The sequence below is a fragment of the Raphanus sativus genome, chromosome 1 (genome assembly GCF_000801105.2).
Source record: "Raphanus sativus cultivar WK10039 chromosome 1, ASM80110v3, whole genome shotgun sequence".
NCBI lineage: Eukaryota > Viridiplantae > Streptophyta > Magnoliopsida > Brassicales > Brassicaceae > Raphanus > Raphanus sativus.
Genome location: NC_079511.1, coordinates 8882083 through 8904625, shown reverse-complemented (window position 1 = coordinate 8904625; position 22543 = coordinate 8882083). Strand labels below are relative to the sequence as shown.

At 41.3% G+C, this 22543-nt stretch overlaps 3 protein-coding genes across 3 annotated transcripts; 2 read left to right on the top strand and 1 right to left on the bottom strand.

The window, feature by feature from the left end:
- Positions 1-4423: 4423 nt before the first annotated feature.
- LOC130496868 (uncharacterized) lies at positions 4424-4918 on the top strand. Its single transcript, XM_056989464.1, has one exon. The coding sequence runs from the start codon at positions 4424-4426 to the stop codon at positions 4916-4918; it is 495 nt and encodes a 164-aa protein (XP_056845444.1).
- A 9756-nt stretch (positions 4919-14674) lies between these two features.
- Positions 14675-16240, bottom strand: LOC130496865 (uncharacterized). The gene has a single exon (XM_056989455.1). The coding sequence runs from the start codon at positions 16238-16240 to the stop codon at positions 14675-14677; it is 1566 nt and encodes a 521-aa protein (XP_056845435.1).
- A 4917-nt stretch (positions 16241-21157) lies between these two features.
- Positions 21158-21925, top strand: LOC130511822 (plastocyanin). Its single transcript, XM_057009531.1, has one exon. It carries the CDS (start codon positions 21265-21267, stop codon positions 21757-21759), a length of 495 nt encoding a protein of 164 aa, XP_056865511.1. The 5' UTR covers positions 21158-21264; the 3' UTR covers positions 21760-21925.
- Positions 21926-22543: the final 618 nt, after the last annotated feature.

The window sequence follows — 22543 nt, the reverse complement described above, 5'->3', positions numbered from 1 at the left end:
GGATGATGAATATCAAAACTGATCATAACTTACCTGAAGTTTGTATGGATGCATGGGCTGAGTTGTTTAAAGAGTATTTGCCTGAAGATAACTTGTGTGCTGAATCTTATTATGAGATTCAGAAACTTGTTCATAGTCTTGGCTTACCTTCGGAGATGATTGATGTGTGTATAGACAACTGTATGATATACTGGGGAAAAGATGCAGAATTATTAGAGTGTAAATTTTGCAAGAAACCAAGATATAAACCGCAAGGACGTGGACGAAATAGGGTGCCGTACCAGCGGATGTGGTACTTACCAATCAAGGATAGACTCAAGAGATTATATCAATCTGAAAAGACGGCAGCGTCGATGAGATGGCATGCAGAACATGATCAGAAGGAAGGAGAGATCAATCATCCCTCTGATGCCAAAGCGTGGAAACATTTGAATAATGTCTATCCTGATTTTGCAAGCAACCCCCGCAACGTTTATCTTGGGCTCTGCACAGATGGCTTTAGTCCATTTGGAATGTCTGGAAGACAATACTCTCTCTGGCCAGTCTTCTTGACGCCATACAACCTTCCACCAGAGATGTGTATGGAAAAAGAATTGCTTTTCATGAGTATATTGATACCTGGACCAAAACATCCCAAAAGATCCCTTGATGTTTTTCTACAACCTTTGATTGAAGAATTGAAGGAATTGTGGTCAACAGGCGTGCAGACATATGATTGTTCAACGAGAACAAACTTTACAATGCGAGCAGTTCTACTATGGACTATTAGTGATTTTCCTGCATATGGGATGTTGTCGGGCTGGACGACGCATGGGAGGCTATCTTGTCCATATTGTATGGGAAGCACAGACGCATTTCAGTTGAAGCATGGTAGGAAGACGTCCTGGTTTGATTGTCATCGGAGATTTCTTCCCATTAACCATCCATACCGAAGGAACAAGAAACACTTTCGGTCAAAAAGGATAGTAAGGGACACCGCTCCACCATATTTATCTGGAGAGGAAATCGAGAAGGATATTGATTACTATGGTGGACAAAGCACAGTTGTCAAAGGCGGTAATTGGCATAATCCTCCGAATATGCCTAATGGTTACGGGACTCAGCATAATTGGCACAAGAAGAGTATATTTTGGGAACTTCCATATTGGAAAGATCTGCTGCTGCGCCACAATCTGGACGTGATGCATATAGAGAAGAACTTCTTTGACAACATCATGAATACGTTGTTGAACGTCCCTGGGAAGACAAAAGATAACAAGAACTCAAGGTTGGATTTACCTGCATTATGTTCTCGGATTGAACTGCATATTATGAACGATGGGAGAATTCCAGTTCCCATTTTCAGATTGTCAGCACAAGCAAAAGCTGCGTTGTTCAAGTGGGTGGCGTCAGATGTGAAGTTTTCTGATGGATATGTTTCAAATCTATCAAGATGTGTTGATCATCAGGGACAAAAGTTTTCAGGAATGAAGAGTCATGACTGTCATGTTTTTATGCAACGACTTCTGCCATTTGCACTTGCGGAATTGGTTCCAAAAGAGGTTCACGAAGCACTTGCAGGTAACAAATAATTAAAGTTATTATTTCTTCTTGTTGGAAAAAAACTTATGATTGTAAATTATGTGTAGGCATCGGAGCTTTTTTCAGAGATCTTAGTGCACGCACCTTAACTGTAGACGTCATCACACAACTTGATGCGAATATCCGGATCTTGATGTGTAATTTGGAGAAAATTTTTCCTCCGTCCTTTTTTGACGTCATGGAACATCTGGTTATCCACCTTCCGTATGAGGCAATGCTACGTGGACCTGTTCATAATGGATGGATGTATCCTTACGAACGAGCTATGAAATATTTGAAAGGCAAAGCAAAAAATCTGGCAAGGGTAGAAGGTTCAATAGTTGCTGGGAGTTTGAATGAGGAAACATCTCACTTTACGTCCTACTACTTTGCGTCACAAGTCCGGACCAAAAAAAAGAATACGAACAGATATGATGATGGTGGTGTTATGCCGACATATATTGTTGAAGATGTTCCAGACATATTTACTCAGATTGGACGGCTTGGTGGAAAACTAAAAGAAGTTTGGTGGTCAAGTTCTGAAGACGCACATAGTGCCCACACATATATACTTCTTAACTGCGAGGAGATTGAATCATTTGAAAGGTAATTTAAATTATTATTTCTGTTAAATTTTACCATACATATATAACACTTAATGATAATTTTCTTTTAAAACAGCGATTTTGTTGCCCAAGTCGAAGAAGCTATACCAGGAATATCAACTGCTGATCTCAACAAAAGGAAAGACCAACACTTTGTGAAATGGTTAAAAACGCAGGTACGTCGTGTATCTAATTAATTAACATGAAAATTAATTATATGATTGGTTAAGTCTTTATACAAATAAATGTTGATGTTCCAGGTTGATTATGATGATCAATTTTATCCTCAATGGTTTCACGAATTGATACAAGGTCCGGTCGGTAAGGTCACCATTGCATCTATGTATTTCACAAGAGGATACACTTTTCACACTTACGAATATGGAAGTCGACGAGCAACAGTGAACTATGGAGTATGTGTGAAAGGTGAAACAGATTTCTATGGAATCTTAAAAGAGATCATCGAAGTGGAGTTCCCCGGTGTAGTGAAGCTGAAATGCGTGCTCTTCAAATGTGATTGGTTTGACCCCACAGTCAATAGAGGTGTTCGATATAGCAAGTTTGGTGTTGTTGATATAAATGCTTCACGGAGGTACAACAAATTTGAACCCTACATATTGGCTTCTCAAGCAGATCAGGTTTGTTTTGTTCCATACCCGAAGATCAGACAATCTGGAATATCTTGGTTAGCCGCTATAAAAGTTACACCTCGGGGCAGAGTTGTGAATGATGACCCACCGCCATTACAAGAAGATGCAGTAAATGAAGTTGAAGTACCCGAACAAGTAGAAGATGATATCTTACTTATTGATCCGCATAATCTGGGATACGAAGAACTTCCAGACGATGCAACGAATGAAGCAAATGAAGATGAATTTGAAGAAAATGATGAAGCGGATGATGTTTCTGATGACGAGTGTCAAGTTCCATTATGTTAGAACGTTTTTTTTTCCATTATGTTAGAACGTTTGTGTTTAACTTTATATTGTAATGTTATGATAATTATATATATATGATTTTTGGAGTATGAAAGAGTATTAAACTTATGATGTTTATCTATGATGTTTGGGGTTTGGGATTTTGAGTTTAGGGTTTAGGGTTTAGGGTTTAGGGTTTAGGTTTTAGGGCTTAAGTACGACCACTTTACGACGCTATGATGTTTGAGGGTTTGGGGTTTCGGGTTTAGGGTATAACGAAGCTAATTAGTCGTAAGTACGACTCATGTACGACTACATTACCTTGTAGTCCTAAAGTAGTCGTACATGTACGACTCATGTACGACTAAGCCCAACATTAGTCCCTCATTGGTCGTACAATTACGACCAAAGTACGACTCGCATGTCAAATGTGCCCCTATATATACTCCCTTCTCACCATCTCGAATTATAAACAAAATTTACAAATCTTAAAAAAAAGGAAGTGAAAAGAGATTTGGGATCATAAGTGGAAATAGAATTCGGTTATTTATTCGTTATGTTGATTCTATTTTCTCTTGTGATTCCATCTCTTTTCCCTTCCTTGTTTTTTGTAGACTTTAAAAATTTGTTCACATGAAAATTAATCCATATATACAAATTTTAGAAAAAAAAAGAGGATAAAGATATGGAAACATAAGTAGAAACAGACAATTCTTTATGTTTCGTCATTTCTACTTGTGATTCCAGTATCTTTCTTCTCTTTTTTTTTCATAATTTATGTAAAATTGGTAATAGAGGTTTATCATAAATTATGATAAACCTCTTCGAATTTTTTTCTAATAAACGTTGGTCCCAATGTAGTCGTAAGCAGCATTCGTCGTAACAGGGTTGTAAATTTACATCCAATGTACGACCTTTTCGTATTAAGTTGGTCGTAAAAGTACGACTAGTGTACGACTAAAGTATATTTAGTCCTTAATTAGTCGTACAATTACGACTAATGTACTACTATTCGTCCCTCTTTAGTCGTAATTGTACGACCAATGTACGACCACCACCAAATCTCTATATAAACTTCTCACCGCGAAGCCATTTCGTTGCTCATTCCATTCTCACTCCCCTCTCTCTTACAACCTCAGAGCTTCTCCCTCTCTAGGTAATTTTTTTTTTGTTTTAGTTATAGGTGGTTAATTAGATTAGGTTTGGAATTTAGTTAGGTTATTAGATTAAGTTTGGAATTAGTTAGGATGATATTAAAATGTGTTTATAATTTTTTTAATTAATTATTTGAATTGTTTTTAATTTTTAGTTTTTAATTTTTTTTCAGATTGACGATCTTATATGGCTACTACCGGTAGAAAGAGACTTAGGAACCGTGGCGGGAGGACTTCTTATGGGAGTACCTTTCTCGGCCAGACGGATCCATCAGCTTCTACCTCCCGCACCCCCGAAACTGTCCCCGAAAGCCAAATTCCTAGCGTCCCGTATGTGCCGCAGGCGCCATACGATCCACATGCATACTATCCGCAGCCTTACGTCGACCCAACTACATACTTTACTTATGAGGAGGGTCGTGATCATCAGCAGCCTCATGATCAGCAGCCACAACATCCACAACAACCTCCACAGCCGGCACAGCCGGCACAGCCGGCTCCAGAGCAAGTTCCATACGAGCCTCCAGAGGAGGCTCCTGCAGTTCCTGGTCTTCATCCAGATTTGATGGTGCCACCGGATGCACCTTATGCAAGATATTCTGTGGAAGACATTCTCAGGATGCCAGGACGAGAAGGTTTACCCGTCCTCGATCCATATCTACGATCCGGCACGACTTGGTAATTAATTTTAAATTATTTTAAAATTTACATTTAATATTTATAATTATATATATAAATTCTTTAAAATTTTGTAGGTTTAAAGCGGACAATGATGTGGGCCAGAGCGTTGGGGACATCATCAGAGGAAACTTTCGGATTGCCCATCCTAATTGGACTCTTACACCGAACCACGTTCGCATTACTTGGTTCAAGTGCTTCGCGGTTAGTTTTAAATTAATTTTATTTATTTATGTTTAAAATTTTAAATAATTTGGCTAATTAATATTTGTTATTATTTTTTGTAGCAAAAATGGCATTGGTCCACTGGGATCAATGAGACGGTGAAGAAAGAGTTCAACAACAAGGCAATGCACCGTCTCAAAAACATTGTTGGCGACTGGAAGGAGAAGTGGAAGTATATCGGGGATGATGCAAAACAAACGTACCTCAGCAATGACGTTTGGACTGGCTTGAAGGCTTATTGGCTTTTGCCTAAGTCAGTCCAAAGGTCTCTTAAGTGCTCGGCCGCCCGGCTAACCCGTGATGCTCAAGGTAACCTGCCAATACCTCATACTTCCGGACAGACTCCATATGCCAAAAGGGCATTGCAAATTGTAAGTTTTAGATTTTTTCTTAATTTTCATTACATATATATATTATATATATATATATATATATATATATTGTTTTTGTTTTAAAATATAGGCTGCCAAAGAAGGAGCGCCGCCGACTCTCAGCCGACTCTACAAGGAGACCCACTCCCATGCCGATGGCCAATTCGTACATCCACGAGCAGAGCAGATCTACAACGATGTAGAAGCTCGGATTGAGGAGGTCCAGACTCAGCGGACGCAACAAAACCCGGATGGTCCACCGGTCCAGCTTTCGGCCATCGAACAAGACCGGATTTTCGAGCAGGTAAAATATTCGACCTTTTTAAGTTATATATACATGCATATATATTTATTTTACATATGTACTAATAATATCTATTTATAAATTATATATAGGTTGCTCCGAAGAGAAGGGGACGTATAATTGGGATCGGGAGTGTGAATGATGTTCCCATGGCGAGAGCTGAACACGCTGCTCAAAGGGAACAAGACTCCTCGGTCCGGAGGGAGTTGGAAACTGCGAACCAGAGGTTAGCCGACCACAACGGGATGTTTAAGTCGATGGCAAACATGTTCGATATGCTTCTAGAGACAACTCCAAACGTCGACCCGTCGGTTACAGCATCGTGGAAGAACCTGCGTCCGACCTTCGTCCCCAACCCGACTCCGGAAGAGCAGGACGATTTGACTCGGCGTGCCGAGGAGAGGAGTTCTGAGCTCTTTTATGATCTTAATGCTTAGTTTTCGGTTTTAGTTATTTTGTATTTTGAAAACTTTGAATTTATGAATGTTATATTATTATGTTTTTATGAATTTAAATGAAATTCGTAAAATATTTTATTTTTTAAAAAAATCTTTTTTTTTGTAAAATTGAATTATTAAAATTAATTTTAGTATTTAAAATCTAATTATTAAAATTACATATTCGATGTAAGTTAGTCGTTATGTTACGACTAATTTACCTCTATCCGAAAAAGAATTTACGACTACTTGACAACTAATATATAACTTCTACTTTACGACTAAACATTTATGACCCACTTACGACTACACTTATTACATCTACTTTACGACTAAAGCTTTACGACCCGTGTACGACTACATATATTACATCTGATTTACGACCAATAACTTTAATCGTAATAGTACGACTCCTTTACGACTAATAATTATAGTCGTACCTTTACGACCAATTCCCAACCAATTAGTGATTACGACCAGCTGATTACGACCAATCGTTTTTAGTTGTTCATTGGTCGTAATACCCTTTTTACGACCAAGGTACAACTAAACCCGTAGTCGTTAAAGACCTGTTTTCTTGTAGTGACACCACTGCCTGCCATTTATGTCTTTCTTCTTCTCTAGGCAGTCTGTCTCTGGACATCTTATTCAAAAGATTCATGGTTTCTTTAAGTTTCTGAATCATCAAGTCAATAGATTCTTCAAGCTTCTTAGCTCTCTGGATGTCTTCACCAACTGCAACTCGAGATTCTTGAGCAGACTTTGAACACTTAGATTCTAATTCCATCTCCTCAGCCTTTAATATCCCTACTACCTCAGCAAACTTCAGTTCATCAGTGTTCATTGTCAATGTTATCGCTGCTTTATGTGCTGCAAACTTAGTAGGCAAACATCGCAAAAATTTCTTCACCAATTTTGCATCTTCATATTTTTTACCTAAAACTTGTGCTTCATTGGCTATGGAGCTGAGCTTCGCACTGAAATCTCCTATCTTCTCATCATCCCTCATCCTTATGTCTTCAAACTGTGATGCAAGCAAGTCCAATCTTATCCTCCTAACATTCGCAGTACCCTCGAAAGCATTTTGTAGTATATCCCAAGCTTCCTTAGCTGATTCACATCCCTGTATAAGCTCAAATTGCTTTTCATCTACAGAACTGAAGATTGTATCTAGTGCTCTTGCATTAAACCTTGAAAGCTTTTTCTCTGTTGCTGTCCACTTTGTCTTCAGTTTAGTTATCTTCAAACCATCTTCTTGCATCACAAACGGTTCTTCCCATCCAGTTTGAACAACTGTCCAGATATCTTCATCAGCCCCACGTAAGTTTGCTCTCATTCTCACTTTCCAATACCCATAATTCACATCATTCAGCAGCAACATATTTTGTGTCAAAATCGCCATAATCTCTTCTCAGGATCTCACCTTGGTTCGAAGATGTCTTCTTCGTTTAGGTAACCTGGCTCTGATACCAATTGTAAGTTCGAGATACAGCGAGAACAGACGGCACAAAATAATTCCAAGAACAATTATCTCTTTATTAAGAATCACTGAAACAATCTTTTACAAAGACTTGTCAAATCCGAATTACTCAACGCTACACACGGCTTGACACGGATCAATTCTTAATCTATCCTTATGAGGAACCAACCCCTGTTGATCACCTCTACAAATCACTCACTGTCTGAAACCTCAAAGCTGCTGCTATGTTTCTGTGAGAATTACAACGTCAAAAGCACTAACCCTAATTCTAGGAAAAAGCCACAATATATATTAAATAATATTTTCCTATTATCTAATATAATATTTCCTATATTTTAGTATCACCAAATTTTCAAATTTGTGATCTAATCACGCTCCTTTAATGCATATTTAATCAACCAAGTATATAGAAATATTCCACATCATCGCATCTTGATATTTCCTTTTTACTCTTTGAAGCATGTGTCACACACCATCCTCCGTGTGTAACACATGTACACGAACCAAAGCTCCACCACTGCAGCTGATGTTAGGAGTTTTGAGGCTCCTAAGTCAAATGATAGTATAGTGGAAGTAAGTTGTCGAACCAAATCTGAGGGATTTAAATGCAGAGAGAATGCAAGTATTTGCCTAATCTAAGTGCAATCAGAGAGTTGGATGGTTTTTAAACTAAAACTAGAATGCAAGTAACAGAAATGATACTTTTAAACTATTGGAAATGAGAACTCATGGGTATAGGGATTTCAGACCTTGGGTGATCAAGTTTCGAACTAAGGATGACAAATGAATCAATCAAACTATTAACCTTAAGCCTAAACACAATTCTAAGCAAGCTCTATGTCTAGATGAATGCTCATTTGCTAACATGTCTCAAACATCAAATGTCTTTGGTTGAATAACATGCAAGCAATCATTACTAACAAGTCTATTAGCTATCTTAGCATCTTTAACAACAAATCTCTTTGGCAAAGTACACTAAAAGCCTAGGAGAGTTGACTCAGGCATTTCATCAAACACCTTTTGGGTGGGAAATGCCTAGAGATCACCCTTTGAGTGGCCTACTCAAATGATGCATTATGAATACTCTACTAGCAAGGAACAAGAATGATCTACACTAAAACATCCTAGAACTAGCCTAATCACCCTTAATCTCCCTAACCCATGAATTCAAAAGGTGATTACTCACTAATCTCCATGATTCCTCTTAAACCCATGATGGATTTCAGATGAATCATATAGAGATGTAGAAAGAAAATCACAAGAACACAAGAACAATCAAATCCAAAAGACAACTTTTCTTGAGAGAGTTTTGTGTTCTTCAATAGATCAAAGATAATCTGCCAATGGTGGCTACAAAGAGTACTTAAACATTAGGTTTTTCAGTGCAAAAACGTGCACAATAAATTGCAAAAAGGTCCTTGAAAATAATAAAAATCGTGCACTGATAACGCGGAGCGACCTCGGCCAGTCGCTCCGAGAGGTCGCTCTGGCTTCGGAGCGACCTCGGGTGGTCGCTGCGAGGCATCGCTCCGGAGGTATTTTCTTCGTCTTCGAGCTGTGTAAAGCCGAGCGACTTGGAGTGGTCGCTCCAGCTTTGGTCGTCAAGGTCGCTCCGGCTGGAGCGAGGTCTCACAGCGACCTCTGCAGGTCGCTCCAGGCTGATTCACGGATGTCCGAAGCGATAAAAAGGCGAGCGACTTCATGGCGTCGCTCTGAGATTGAGCCTTGAGGTCGCTCCGGCTGGAGCGATGTCACCTAGTCGCTCCGAGGTGGTCGCTCCGGTCGGCTTTGTCCAAAGATCAACTCTTATTCTTCTTTTGAGCTCCAAATGCATCCAAATGTCTCCAATAACCTCATGAGGTGCTCCAATACCTGATAGAGACATATGTATGCATAATGCAACCTAAACATGTCTAAATCCTAATCTACATGATGTAAATGCTTATGAATGAATGGTTAAAACAATGCAAATATGCAAGACATCAACTCCCCCACACTAGTCCTTTACTTGTCCACAAGTAAACTTTCAAGAACCAAGGAGAAAAGGTTTGAAAATGGGGGCTCACAACCAAAAGAAACTCTTCTTAGTTCTCAACCTAACAACCTTGCATAATCATACCAAATAGCAAGAGCAAAGATTTTATCCATCTCTAACTTCTCTAGGCCTATCTCAGCTCCTTTGATCTCTACACTCATTAACCATGTATCTACAAACCACAAATCCACATCTCTCTAACATTTATGAAGCAAACTCAATAGACATCTCACAAATGGTCAACTGGTCCAAGTCATTTGGTTTTGGTAAGACAAAGGCTTTAATGCAAGTGAAGTCAGAGGTTCAAAATGATCTTTTATGGTGGTTTACTCTCAAAACAAAGTAGCTTTGACAATACACATAATATATCTAAGAAAGGGATCAACTCATGCATACAATGCTCAATCTCCATTGTTCTACCCTTTCCCAAACACACAAGATATTCAATCATTCCTCAATGTCAAACCCAACTCACATCTCTCACCAAAAGATCCCAAGAACATTCTTCACATCAGACTCTTTCTTTTTTGAAATCAATAAGGGATTTTTCACAATTTTAAAACAAATCTCAGCTCCTAACAACTTTGCTAGCCCCCTTTTTATTCTTTTTTTTTTCTTTTCTTTTTTTTTTTTTTTTAAATTTTTTTTTTTTTTAATTTGGGGGCCAAGACTTTTTTTTTTTTGGTGAATACAAGGGAGTAAAAACTCCCAAGTTTAATTTATTTCAACATAAACGTACTACTCGACCACATGCCTCGACTTAGGCGGGCCTGAAACATCCTCAATCAACAAAAGATTAACTTCTACTGGAACAACATCAAAAAAATGAAATCCTAATGCTAGAGAAAAAGCATAAGTAGCCAAGCCATCCGCAAGACCATTTGCTTCTCTGAAGACGTGTTTAAAACGGACTATCCAGTCCCTAGAAATAAAGCCATAGCACAGTCGTACTAGGAAGGACAAAGGATGCGTCTCCGCGATCCCTGTCTGAAAGAAACCCACCACCACAGCCGAATCCACTTCTATTTCCACACACCGAACTCTTTTCTGCCAAGCAATCAACAGGCCATAGTAGACACCCCACAGCTCAGCCAAAGGTGCAGAACAAAGCCCTATATTTAGGCTAAAACCACAGATCCAACTACCATTCTCATCTCTCAACACACCACCAGCCGTAGCAAGCCCCGGATTTCCACGCGAAGCCCCGTCCGTATTCACCTTAAACCATTGTAATGGTGGCTTTTCCCATTTAATCCACCTCTCTACTCTCACTGCCTTCACCAATTCTTTCTTTTTACTCCATGTACTAATATCTTTAGCCTGTTCTTTAACAAACTTCACTCGGTCCCTCCACAGCCGCTTCTCCCCAAAGACGTTCCCACACCGCCACTTCCAAGCCCACCACACTGCTACTGCGAAAAGAACAACCCAAGGACCCGTCTCCGTTCGAACCTCCGAGCTCGAGAGATTATCATAGGTCCATTCAAGCAGAGACTGCTGAAAGAACTTTTGCCTCTTAACCGGTGGTATAATCCGGTTCCATATACCTTGCATAGCTGGACAGTCCCTGAGAACATGTATTATTGACTCCACACCCCCTCTGCACACTTGACAAACATTAGAAACCCCAATATGCCTTCGAAATCTTTCCTCATTTGTCATGATGACTTGCTGAGAGACCAACCACAAGAAGACGCGTATCCTTTCCGGTACCTTCAACCTCCATATACAATTATAAAACTGCTCCATATCCTGTGTAAGGACATTCTCTCGTGTTACCAGTGCATAAGCTGACGCAACTGAGAAACTTCCATCTCGAGTTTCTCCCCAAGCCAACCTGTCTTTAGCCCCTGTAACGGTGTCTAGGACAACTGATCGAAGCTCCAATCTCTTATCCTCATCCATGTACTGCCCAATAACCTCAAGCTTCCATCCCCCATCCGCCTGCCACAACTCCTTTGCCCTCATATTCACAAGCTCGTCTGGTAAAAATCCACGCACAGAGTCTATCAAAGCTTCATTACCCAACCATTTATCAGTCCAAAAACGAATAGTTGCTCCATCCCCCACAACCCAAGCATACCCTTTAACGATCACCTCTAAGATTCCAATCCCCACACTCCTCATAGTCGAAGACCATGAACCAGTAGATGCGAGCCAAGCTAAATTTTGGACGTCACCAATGTTATACTTACTCCGCAGCACCCGAGCCCAAAGACTAGTGGTATCATTCAACAATCTCCAACCCAACTTTGCTAGTAACGCCATATTCATCTCCTTAGCATGCCTAATGCCCAGACCACCCCCCTGTTTTGGTTTACATACTCGATCCCATGCAACCAGATGTTGCTTTCGTTGTTCACTCGTACTTCCCCATATAAAATCCCTTGATAACTTATCCAAAGCATTAAGAGTAGCAACGGGTAGCTGAATACTACTCATAGTGTGGACTGGAGTAGAAGACAACACAGCTTTGGTTAAAGTAATCCTACCAGCTCGACTCAACATCTTCCCTTTCCACCCTGCTAACCGCGATGAGACTCTGCCAATAACTTCACTAAACGTTTCTTTATTGATCCGCTTATGGAGAATCGGCATTCCCAAATACTTCCCAAGATCATATGTGGATTGAATACCACTCTCATAGGTGATGCGATTACTCAACTCCACCGCCACATTCTTAGAAAAGAAGATCTTGGACTTCTCTAAGCTCACCTTTTGGCCTGAGGCATTACAGAACCTCTCAAGGACTCCCCGAATCACCCTGATCTGCGCTACAGATGCCTCCGCAAACAATATCAAGTCGTCGGCAAAGCAAATATGAGAAAGTTTAGGACCTCCACAGGAGAGCTGAACCGGTTTCCATATCTTTGCCCCAACCGCATCCTCAATAAGATGACATAGACGCTCCATACACAACACAAACAAATATGGGGATAAGGGATCCCCTTGTCTTAGGCCTCTCGCTGGTCTAAACGGCTCCGTTTTCTCGCCATTCCAGAGCAAGCACATAGATGGTCCTGTAACACACTCCATGATCCATCTTACCCATCTGTCTGACAGACCCACGGCTTGCAAAGTATCCTCCAGATAGTCCCATCTAATCCGATCATAAGCCTTTTCAAGATCCAATTTTAAAATCATCCATCCTTTTTTCCCTTGCTTCTGCCGCATTGAGTGAATCGCCTCTTGCACAATCACTATATTATCATTGCTCAGCCGTCCTGGAATAAAACTCGACTGAGCCGGTCCAATTAGCTTCACCATCACTTGTTTCAGTTTTCTAACCATAGCTTTTGTAATTGTCTTAAAGAGAACATTACAAAGGCTAATTGGTCGAAACTGAGTGATCCTTTCTGGACTTGCTACCTTGGGAATGAGAACTAGCAACGCATCATTAGTCTCCTGCGGTAACTGCCCCGACTCAAAGAAATCCAAAGCAAACCTTATCACTGATTCCCCCACTACCTCCCAGCTCTTTTGATAAAAAATAGGTTGATAACCATCCGGTCCCGGAGCTTTAAAGCTCCCCATACTCCGCACTGCTTGTTCTATATCCATCCCTGAGAACGGCCTACTTAGTTCCACCTTATCATCTCGCGAAAGACTAGGGAAACCTTCCTGCGGAAGCTTCTCAACAACAAGATCAACATCTTCCAATGAGTAGAGGCGAGTAAAATACTGTACCGCCATGCTCTCTAACTCCACTGTATCAGCAACCCACTTATTCTCATTATTCTGCAGAGATTCAATACGATTCCTTCGCCGTCGAATCACCGTGGACATGTGAAAGAACTTAGTGTTCCTATCCCCAAGAGTCACCCATTTCTCTCTAGATTTCTGAAACCACACCATTTCCTCCTGTTCAAGAATAACATCAAACTCCTTTAATAACGACTCCTCCCTGTTCAAGAGCTCGTCCGTCTGATTCCTATCAATTTCCTCCTGCACTTCTTTGATCTCTTTCATTACTTTCTCCTTCCGAACTTGGATTTCTCCAAATACCTCCTTGTTCCATTTACGCAGAACAAGTTGAAGATTCTGCAGAGCAGCCTTCGTGTTAATGTTCCTGTTCCACGAGTTCTCCAACAAATCTTTAAAACTCGGGTGTTGTAACCAGGCAGCCTCGAACCGGAAAGGTCGTCTACTCGCATCCATTCTCACCGGAGGTTCAAGTCGGAGAAGCAATGGTGCATGGTCTGAAGCAAGGAACGGTAAATGGGAGACTAACGCACCTTGCCACTTCAAGCGGGTCTGAGCACAACACAGCACCCTATCCAGACGCTTAGCTACAAAGGAACTCCCTTCTTTCCCTCGTTTCCACGTAAATTGATTTCCAGTAAAGCCCATATCAATAAGAGATAAATCATTTATCCACTCCCCAAAGACTAAGGAGTCATCTGAGAGTTGCCCATTACCTCATGTTCTCTCATCCAAACGAACTATTGTATTGAAGTCTCCTCCGATCACTAAAGGTCCTTCGATACCTCCAATAACATCTTTTAGCTGGCCCCACAGTGAACTTCTCCTGCTTACTGATGGCGCCGCATACACCACAATGAGGTTAAGAGTTTCCTCTCCATTCAACACCGTAGCATAAATAAACTGGTTCGACGAGAGCACAACTTTAACCTCGCCAATCCCTGATCTCCATAACAACCATAATCCCCCACTCTGCCCTTCAGCATCAACTCTGAAAGAATTCTCAAACCCAAGGTTCTGACAAATACTCCTCGCTTTCTCACCTCCAGCATGCGTCTCAAAAATTGCTAAAATATCTGTTTTGAACTTCTTCAAGATATACCTTATCGATCTTCGAAACTTTGGTTTGTTTGCCCCCCGGCAATTCCAAAAAATGCAATCCATTAAATAATTAACTAATCCGGATGAAATAACCGGGGAAACCTGCTAGTCGAGGTTCTCCCTCACCTCCATCTCCATCTCAGAGTTCCCTGATTTCTCAGTGCCCTCTGTATGCTCGACAACCGCCATCGGAACCAGAGATGTCTCCATGCCCTCCGCCTGCTCATGTTGACCCTCCTTTCCTGATCCTTGGTTCTCATTCACAAATCGCCCTCCTGAGCGACCCACGTTTCCCGGTTCAACCCTCATTCTCTTCCCAGTCAACGAAAGTTCTGAGTCCTGATGTTGTGGGCCAAAAATCAGCCCTCTAACCGGTTTCACTTTCGCTTGGGCCTTAAATCGATTAATGGTTTTCATCGGCCCATTCTTCCTCCCCTTGTCATTGTTTTTGCTTCCCGCAATGGGCCTTAACGGGCCTGCCTCAAACACCATAGGCCCTGTTTGCGGAACACGTTTCACATTCACATCTTGGTTCTCTTTGTTCCCCTCACCACGCGACGTATCTTTACGCGTATCTTCACGTGGATCTTCAAACTCCAAATCTTCCCTTAACCGATCAAAACTGTTGGAAACAGTGATATTTTCCATATTCTTCTCCAACCGTGAATCACGCCTACCAAGATTCGCATTTCCTTTTTGGCCCCTAGCAGCAGCTGCCACATCCGTCGACCCCGACGCCTTCCGACCCGATCGCTTCACCTGCGTGTATCCATCTTCTGCGTGACCAGGAGGCATCTCAGTCCCAGTGCGCTGAGCTCGAGGAGCACTCATCTCCTCTCTTGCTCGAACCGACGACGGACATGTATGAATCATATGACCATAAAGACCACATCCCGAGCATACATTAGATAGTCCCTCATATGAAACATAGAATCTTGCACCATTAACCATAATTGAACCCTTCAATGGTTTCTTAAGGTTAACCTCCACACAAACCCGTGCAAACCTTGCTCTCTCCAAATTCGACGTGGTTGCATCCACCTTGATAGGCTTCCCCACTCCTCTCGCAATACCAAAAAGGATTGCCTTGTGATAGAAGTTAACCGGTAAATCAGAGATACGCACCCAAACTGGCGTTGTAGTTATGTCATCCTTGACTGGATCAAACTCCGGGTTCCAAGCCTGAACCATAAGATAGCTTCCAAACGCTCTCCACGGTCCTCCTGTTAAAGCGTTTATGTAATCTTCCTCTTCTCCAAAGCGAATCATGAAGTACTGACGGGGTAGATCCATAACAACCATCGCCCCTTTAGGTTTCCATAATTCTTTTAGTCTCCGGTGTAACGCCATAAGCGGTACGTTCCGTCCAAGGACTTTGACAATCATACACTGCTTCCATAAATCGTTCATCGCCTCCAGCACATCCGATCCTATGGTTATCACTGGTTCCCCATCCACCCCATCAGGGAACTCAAGGGTAACCCTTTCTGCCACAAACTTCTCATCCAAAACATCCTCTGGCCTGCGCATCCCACCACCATTACTCCCTACCAACTTCCCTACCCATGAGTCGGGGGGATCACCCGGAGGCCTCCCCTGCCCTCCAGATTCATTCATCATTGCATCTTGATTCGCCGTCCCCAAAACCCTAGTGTCGCTCGCCGTCGCCATTGGCTCGACTTTATGTGTACGATTTAGATGATAGTGTTGGGGGGCCAAGACTTTACACAATAAGAGCTAGATACTTCTCAACTTATCCCATAAAGACTAATCATTTAAGCACAAAGAGTGAAACCTTTCATATGCCCAAATCACAATCACAACACTCACCCCCTTCCTATAGCTAGACAATAGAGTGACTAATCTAGCAAGAATGGAGACTAAGCATTGTCGTTCCCAATACTCTCAACATTATGCACATGTAAAGCTATCCAAAGAGGCCTCACTCAACAAATAATGATGGTTTAAAAAGGAGGTATGGGTTTTGGGAGTGGAGTACCACTTGAGTTTGTCAAGAAGATTGGTAAAAAGGATAGGACAACTCAAGTGTGTATATCCATGACTTAGCACACAAGGGACCATATGCAAGAGACATTAAAACAGGAGCTTACTTCAAAGAGAGAGTATCAACAGTCAAATGAGTTTCAAGAGGAGCATTCAAGGCGCGAAGTTTACAAGCTTTCCAAAGGGTGCTCAAGCTACTTGTCATGATTACAAAGGTCAACAAATTCAGTACTTAGCATGAGCTCTTTACAAGGTTGAAATCCCCCTAATGCATGAATGCAACCTATATGCTTCTAGACTCAATCCTAAAAATGCAAATGATGCAACTAAATGATTCTTTTTGTGTTTTTCAAAATTTTTTTATTTTTTTGGATTTTTCTAATGCAAATAAGAATGTATATGCAATGCATGAGACTCAAAATCATGGAAACAAACATGATCAAATACTAGGTACCTCCCCCACACTTAAATCAAACAGTCTCTGTGTGAGTGAGGTACCCAATGTAAATGTGAAATACAAAGAAAAGTGGGATTGTGTGTTACCTTCCGTGGAGCGAGGTATGGGGGTCGCTGCGGCAGGTCGCTCCCAGATGGAGCGACCTCGTGACGTCGCTGCAAGACCTCGCTCTGACTGTGGTTTCTGTGTTTAAACTCGCGTGTGACGCGAGCGACCTCGGCATCTCGCTGTAGCGACGTCGCTCCCAGCTGGAGCGACTTCAGTATGTCGCTGCGGAGACCTCGCTCTGGTGTCCGACTTTCTGCTCAATACCTTCACACAACTTCACTTTCCCATTGTTGTATGCAATAAAATGATAATGCAAATACTAATGCAATAATTACAAGGATACTCATGGGACTTCCTCCCAAGTGAGCTTGTTTTAAGTCTCTAGCTTGACTTTGCCTCCCTTGGATCAGGCTGGACTAGAGGCAGAAAGTGGAGTTGACACCCCATCTTCCTCAGGTGGTAGCTCATCATAGAGATCATCAGCAGGAGAAAGATTCATCTCTTCAATGGTGAAGGCTTGTCCAAATACAGTGGGGTTCCTCATCTTCTCCTTGATGTCAAAGTGGAGGATGTTCTCCTTGCCAAAATGGAGGTCAATCTTCCCTTCCTTCACATTCACAATAGCTCCTGCTGTAGCTAAGAATGGCCTTCCAAGAATCAATGGGTCTTGAGCCTCCTCACCCATTTCAAGCACCACAAAATCTGTAGGTATCTCATACCTTCCAATCTTCACAGGGAGGTTCTCTAGAATGCCCATAGGGTACTTCACTGAACGATCAGCCATCACCAGAGAGAGCCTACACTTCTTGTATTGAGTGAAGCCAAGCTTCTTTGCCACAGACAAAGGCATCAAGCTGACACTAGCTCCCAAATCGCAGAGACATTTCTCAAATACCATAGGTCCAAGAGCACAAGGGAGTGTGAAGCATCCTGGATCCTCTAGCTTCTCTGGAGCATCTAGCCTCTGAATGATGGCATTGCACTCATGACTCAGAACCATCATGCCCTCCATCTCCTTCTTCTTAGCAGCTACAACATCTTTCAGGAGTTTGCTGTACTGAGGAATCAGCATGAAAGCATCAATGATGGGCATTGTAACCTGAGCTTCACTCATCTGCTTCTCAAACAAAGCCTTGTACTTCTGTAGCAGCTGCTTCTTGAATCTACCAGGGAATGGAAGCTTTGGTTCATAGGGAGGGGGGACAGAGAGCTCTCAGTTGCTGGAGCAGTAGATTTACCATCTTTTGTTGTTTTCTTCTCTTCTCCAACCTTTCCTTTACCCTTGGCTTTCACAATCTTCTCCAAGTGGTGATGGAGTCACTTGGTAGAGACTTCTCCCATTGACGTGCCTTATCCCCCAAAGAGAAAGGGAATAGCTTGAGCTTTAAGACATCCTCTGACACACCATTAGTCTTTGACATACCACAGTAGCTGTCAAACTTATCCAAGTGATCAAATGGGTCCTCCACAGCCAGACCATGATACTTGTTGTTCTCTATGCAGTTTAGCAGTCCTGACTTGATCTCAAAGTTGTTAGCAGCCACAGCTAGTGCTCGAATTCCAAGTCTAGGACCATGGATGTTGGGGCGGTCATAACTGCCAATGGGGCGAGCTGGTCGCTGTTGAGGTCCATTGGGGTGCTGAGGATTTTGTTGTTCTTCCATTGCAGCTTCCAGTGGCTGCAGTTGAGCTTGTTGCTCTTCTTCTCTTCTTTTTCTAGCACACTCTCTCTCTAAAGCTCTGATGTCTGCGGCTCTTGGAACAAGGTTTGATGTACCCTTGCTCCTCAAGTTCATACACCTGAAAAATCACAAAGAGGTGAAGAAGAGAATCAGTAACTTACAAAAATAAAAATGACTTAGTCTCAAGCAAATGACTAAATCTCAATGTTCAAATCAAACTCAGAATTTGGCAACGGCGCCAATTTGATGTTAGGAGTTTTGAGGCTCCTAAGTCAAATGATAGTATAGTGGAAGTAAGTTGTCGAACCAAATCTGAGGGATTTAAATGCAGAGAGAATGCAAGTATTTGCCTAATCTAAGTGCAATCAGAGAGTTGGATGGTTTTTAAACTAAAACTAGAATGCAAGTAACAGAAATGATACTTTTAAACTATTGGAAATGAGAACTCATGGGTATAGGGATTTCAGACCTTGGGTGATCAAGTTTCGAACTAAGGATGACAAATGAATCAATCAAACTATTAACCTTAAGCCTAAACACAATTCTAAGCAAGCTCTATGTCTAGATGAATGCTCATTTGCTAACATGTCTCAAACATCAAATGTCTTTGGTTGAATAACATGCAAGCAATCATTACTAACAAGTCTATTAGCTATCTTAGCATCTTTAACAACAAATCTCTTTGGCAAAGTACACTAAAAGCCTAGGAGAGTTGACTCAGGCATTTCATCAAACACCTTTTGGGTGGGAAATGCCTAGAGATCACCCTTTGAGTGGCCTACTCAAATGATGCATTATGAATACTCTACTAGCAAGGAACAAGAATGATCTACACTAAAACATCCTAGAACTAGCCTAATCACCCTTAATCTCCCTAACCCATGAATTCAAAAGGTGATTACTCACTAATCTCCATGATTCCTCTTAAACCCATGATGGATTTCAGATGAATCATATAGAGATGTAGAAAGAAAATCACAAGAACACAAGAACAATCAAATCCAAAAGACAACTTTTCTTGAGAGAGTTTTGTGTTCTTCAATAGATCAAAGATAATCTGCCAATGGTGGCTACAAAGAGTACTTAAACATTAGGTTTTTCAGTGCAAAAACGTGCACAATAAATTGCAAAAAAGGTCCTTGAAAATAATAAAAATCGTGCACTGATAACGCGGAGCGACCTCGGCCAGTCGCTCCGAGAGGTCGCTCTGGCTTCGGGAGCGACCTCGGGTGGTCGCTGCGAGGCATCGCTCCGGAGGTATTTTCTTCGTCTTCGAGCTGTGTAAAGCCGAGCGACTTGGAGTGGTCGCTCCAGCTTTGGTCGTCAAGGTCGCTCCGGCTGGAGCGAGGTCTCACAGCGACCTCTGCAGGTCGCTCCAGGCTGATTCACGGATGTCCGAAGCGATAAAAAGGCGAGCGACTTCATGGCGTCGCTCTGAGATTGAGCCTTGAGGTCGCTCCGGCTGGAGCGATGTCACCTAGTCGCTCCGAGGTGGTCGCTCCGGTCGGCTTTGTCCAAAGATCAACTCTTATTCTTCTTTTGAGCTCCAAATGCATCCAAATGTCTCCAATAACCTCATGAGGTGCTCCAATACCTGATAGAGACATATGTATGCATAATGCAACCTAAACATGTCTAAATCCTAATCTACATGATGTAAATGCTTATGAATGAATGGTTAAAACAATGCAAATATGCAAGACATCAGCAGCAACACATCAAGCTCCAAGTTCTTGAGCTTACAAAACAAACAAGTACCATTGCTAAGGGAGATGGCTGAGAGGTTTATGTATGATCCAACTGAAGCTATCGAAGGAAACAAGCTGACAGCAGTTTTTGTGGACTTTGAAGTAACAGAATTAAACAGTAATTGGATTCCGATAAAAGAAGGACGCTACAAAACAACGAGTACAACAGCATTGACCGTGAAACCCACTAATGAAGTAAAGTTCTATGAGAGGTATTTGGAGAATGGCGAATGGAGAAACCATGAAGTCCCTTTCAACATCGTCTAGCTACTTACAAGTTACAATCAACATTGCGCAGCATTCATCTGAATCTTATTATCTCTACTAAATAGTGTTGTTGATGCTGTAGTAATATTTTCACTCTTTCTCTTTACTTTTACCTTCTACTTAATTGCCTCAGGGTTCTTCTGTGATCTGTGAAAGTTAATTTGTCAAAAAAAAAAGTACTGAGACCACATTTCATGAGAAAGTTGGAATCCATCACATAAATGATGAATCTTAAGAAAAATGCCACGTCATCGAATAAGCTTATCTCATTTCTCCACCTCACACTGCCAGGTCATGACAGACGGCATCTAAAACAAACCAATCACAACACGTCTCAACAGATAGTATGGAGTTTGCTTTTTAGAGCCATGCATTGCGTTATCTCATTCTCTCCCTCTAACCACATAAAACTAATACACCTCACAATTTCTCAATCGACACAAAGATATCAAAAAAAAAAGTAAATCTAAGCCTCTAATATTCTTCATCATGGCCTCAGTAACCTCAGCCACCGTCGCAATCCCATCGTTCACCGGTCTCAAATCCACAATCTCCAAACCCTCCGCCATCGTCAGAATCCCCAAAACATCACGGAAGCTCACCGTGAAGTCATCTCTAAAGGACTTCGGAGTCGCGGCCGTAGCTGCTGCAGCTTCAATCGCTTTGGCTGGAAACGCCATGGCGATAGATGTTCTCTTGGGATCAGGAGATGGAGCGTTAGCTTTCGTCCCCAACGAGTTCACAATAGCGAAAGGAGAGAAGATTGTGTTCAAGAACAACGCTGGATTCCCACACAATGTTGTGTTCGATGAGGACGAGATCCCGAGTGGTGTTGACGCGAGCAAGATCTCCATGGACGAGCAAGATCTACTCAACGCTGCGGGAGAGACGTACGAGGTTGCTTTGATCGAGCCTGGGACTTACAGCTTCTATTGTGCGCCCCATCAGGGTGCTGGTATGGTCGGTAAAGTCACCGTTAACTAAATAAAGTGTGAATGTAAGTGAAAGAGTGTCTCTGAACCAAAGTAGAGGCTTTCCTTTTTGTAATTCTAAAGAGTGTTGAGTCGAATGGACCGTGATTTGTTATAGTATGAATGGTTCCATAAGTGCTTTTTTCCTGGTTTATAAATTGTATGTAGATTTATGTCTCTCCCTATAATTTTCTTAGGAATATGATAAACTAAATAGGAAAATAAATGGTAAAAATATGCTGTTTGTGCTAAACAAATCGGAACACTTGAAGAGTTTTGTTTCAAACAGGGTTTGAGTTCAGATAGATAGTGTAGAAAGCAAGCAACAACATATATGAACTTAATTATATAAAACGTAACGTATCTATTGACTACGTATAAATTCAGTTATGGGAAATTTAAGCTGAATTGCAACATGTAAGAATACATTTATATAATTAACAAATATGAACCTACTTTTATCATCCATGGACTCGGTTATAAGTTATAAAACTAGATTTTGACCCGCGCTTTGGAACCGCGGAATATTTTACGATGAAAAATTTCACTAATAACTTAACAAATATTTTGTTAACTTTTAAAGAGTGTGTATTTAAAATATTTTTGCATTTAAATCAGTGTTTTTAAATTCAACCCGATTGTGATTATACCGGTTAATCCCGAGATCTAACAATTCAATTTAGTTTTTTAAAATATTCATATTAAAAAGTCACTAAAACCCGAGACTAACCGATTGAACTGATGGATGACCGATATGTAATCTAATTTGATTGAAATTGTAATAGTTTCACAATTTG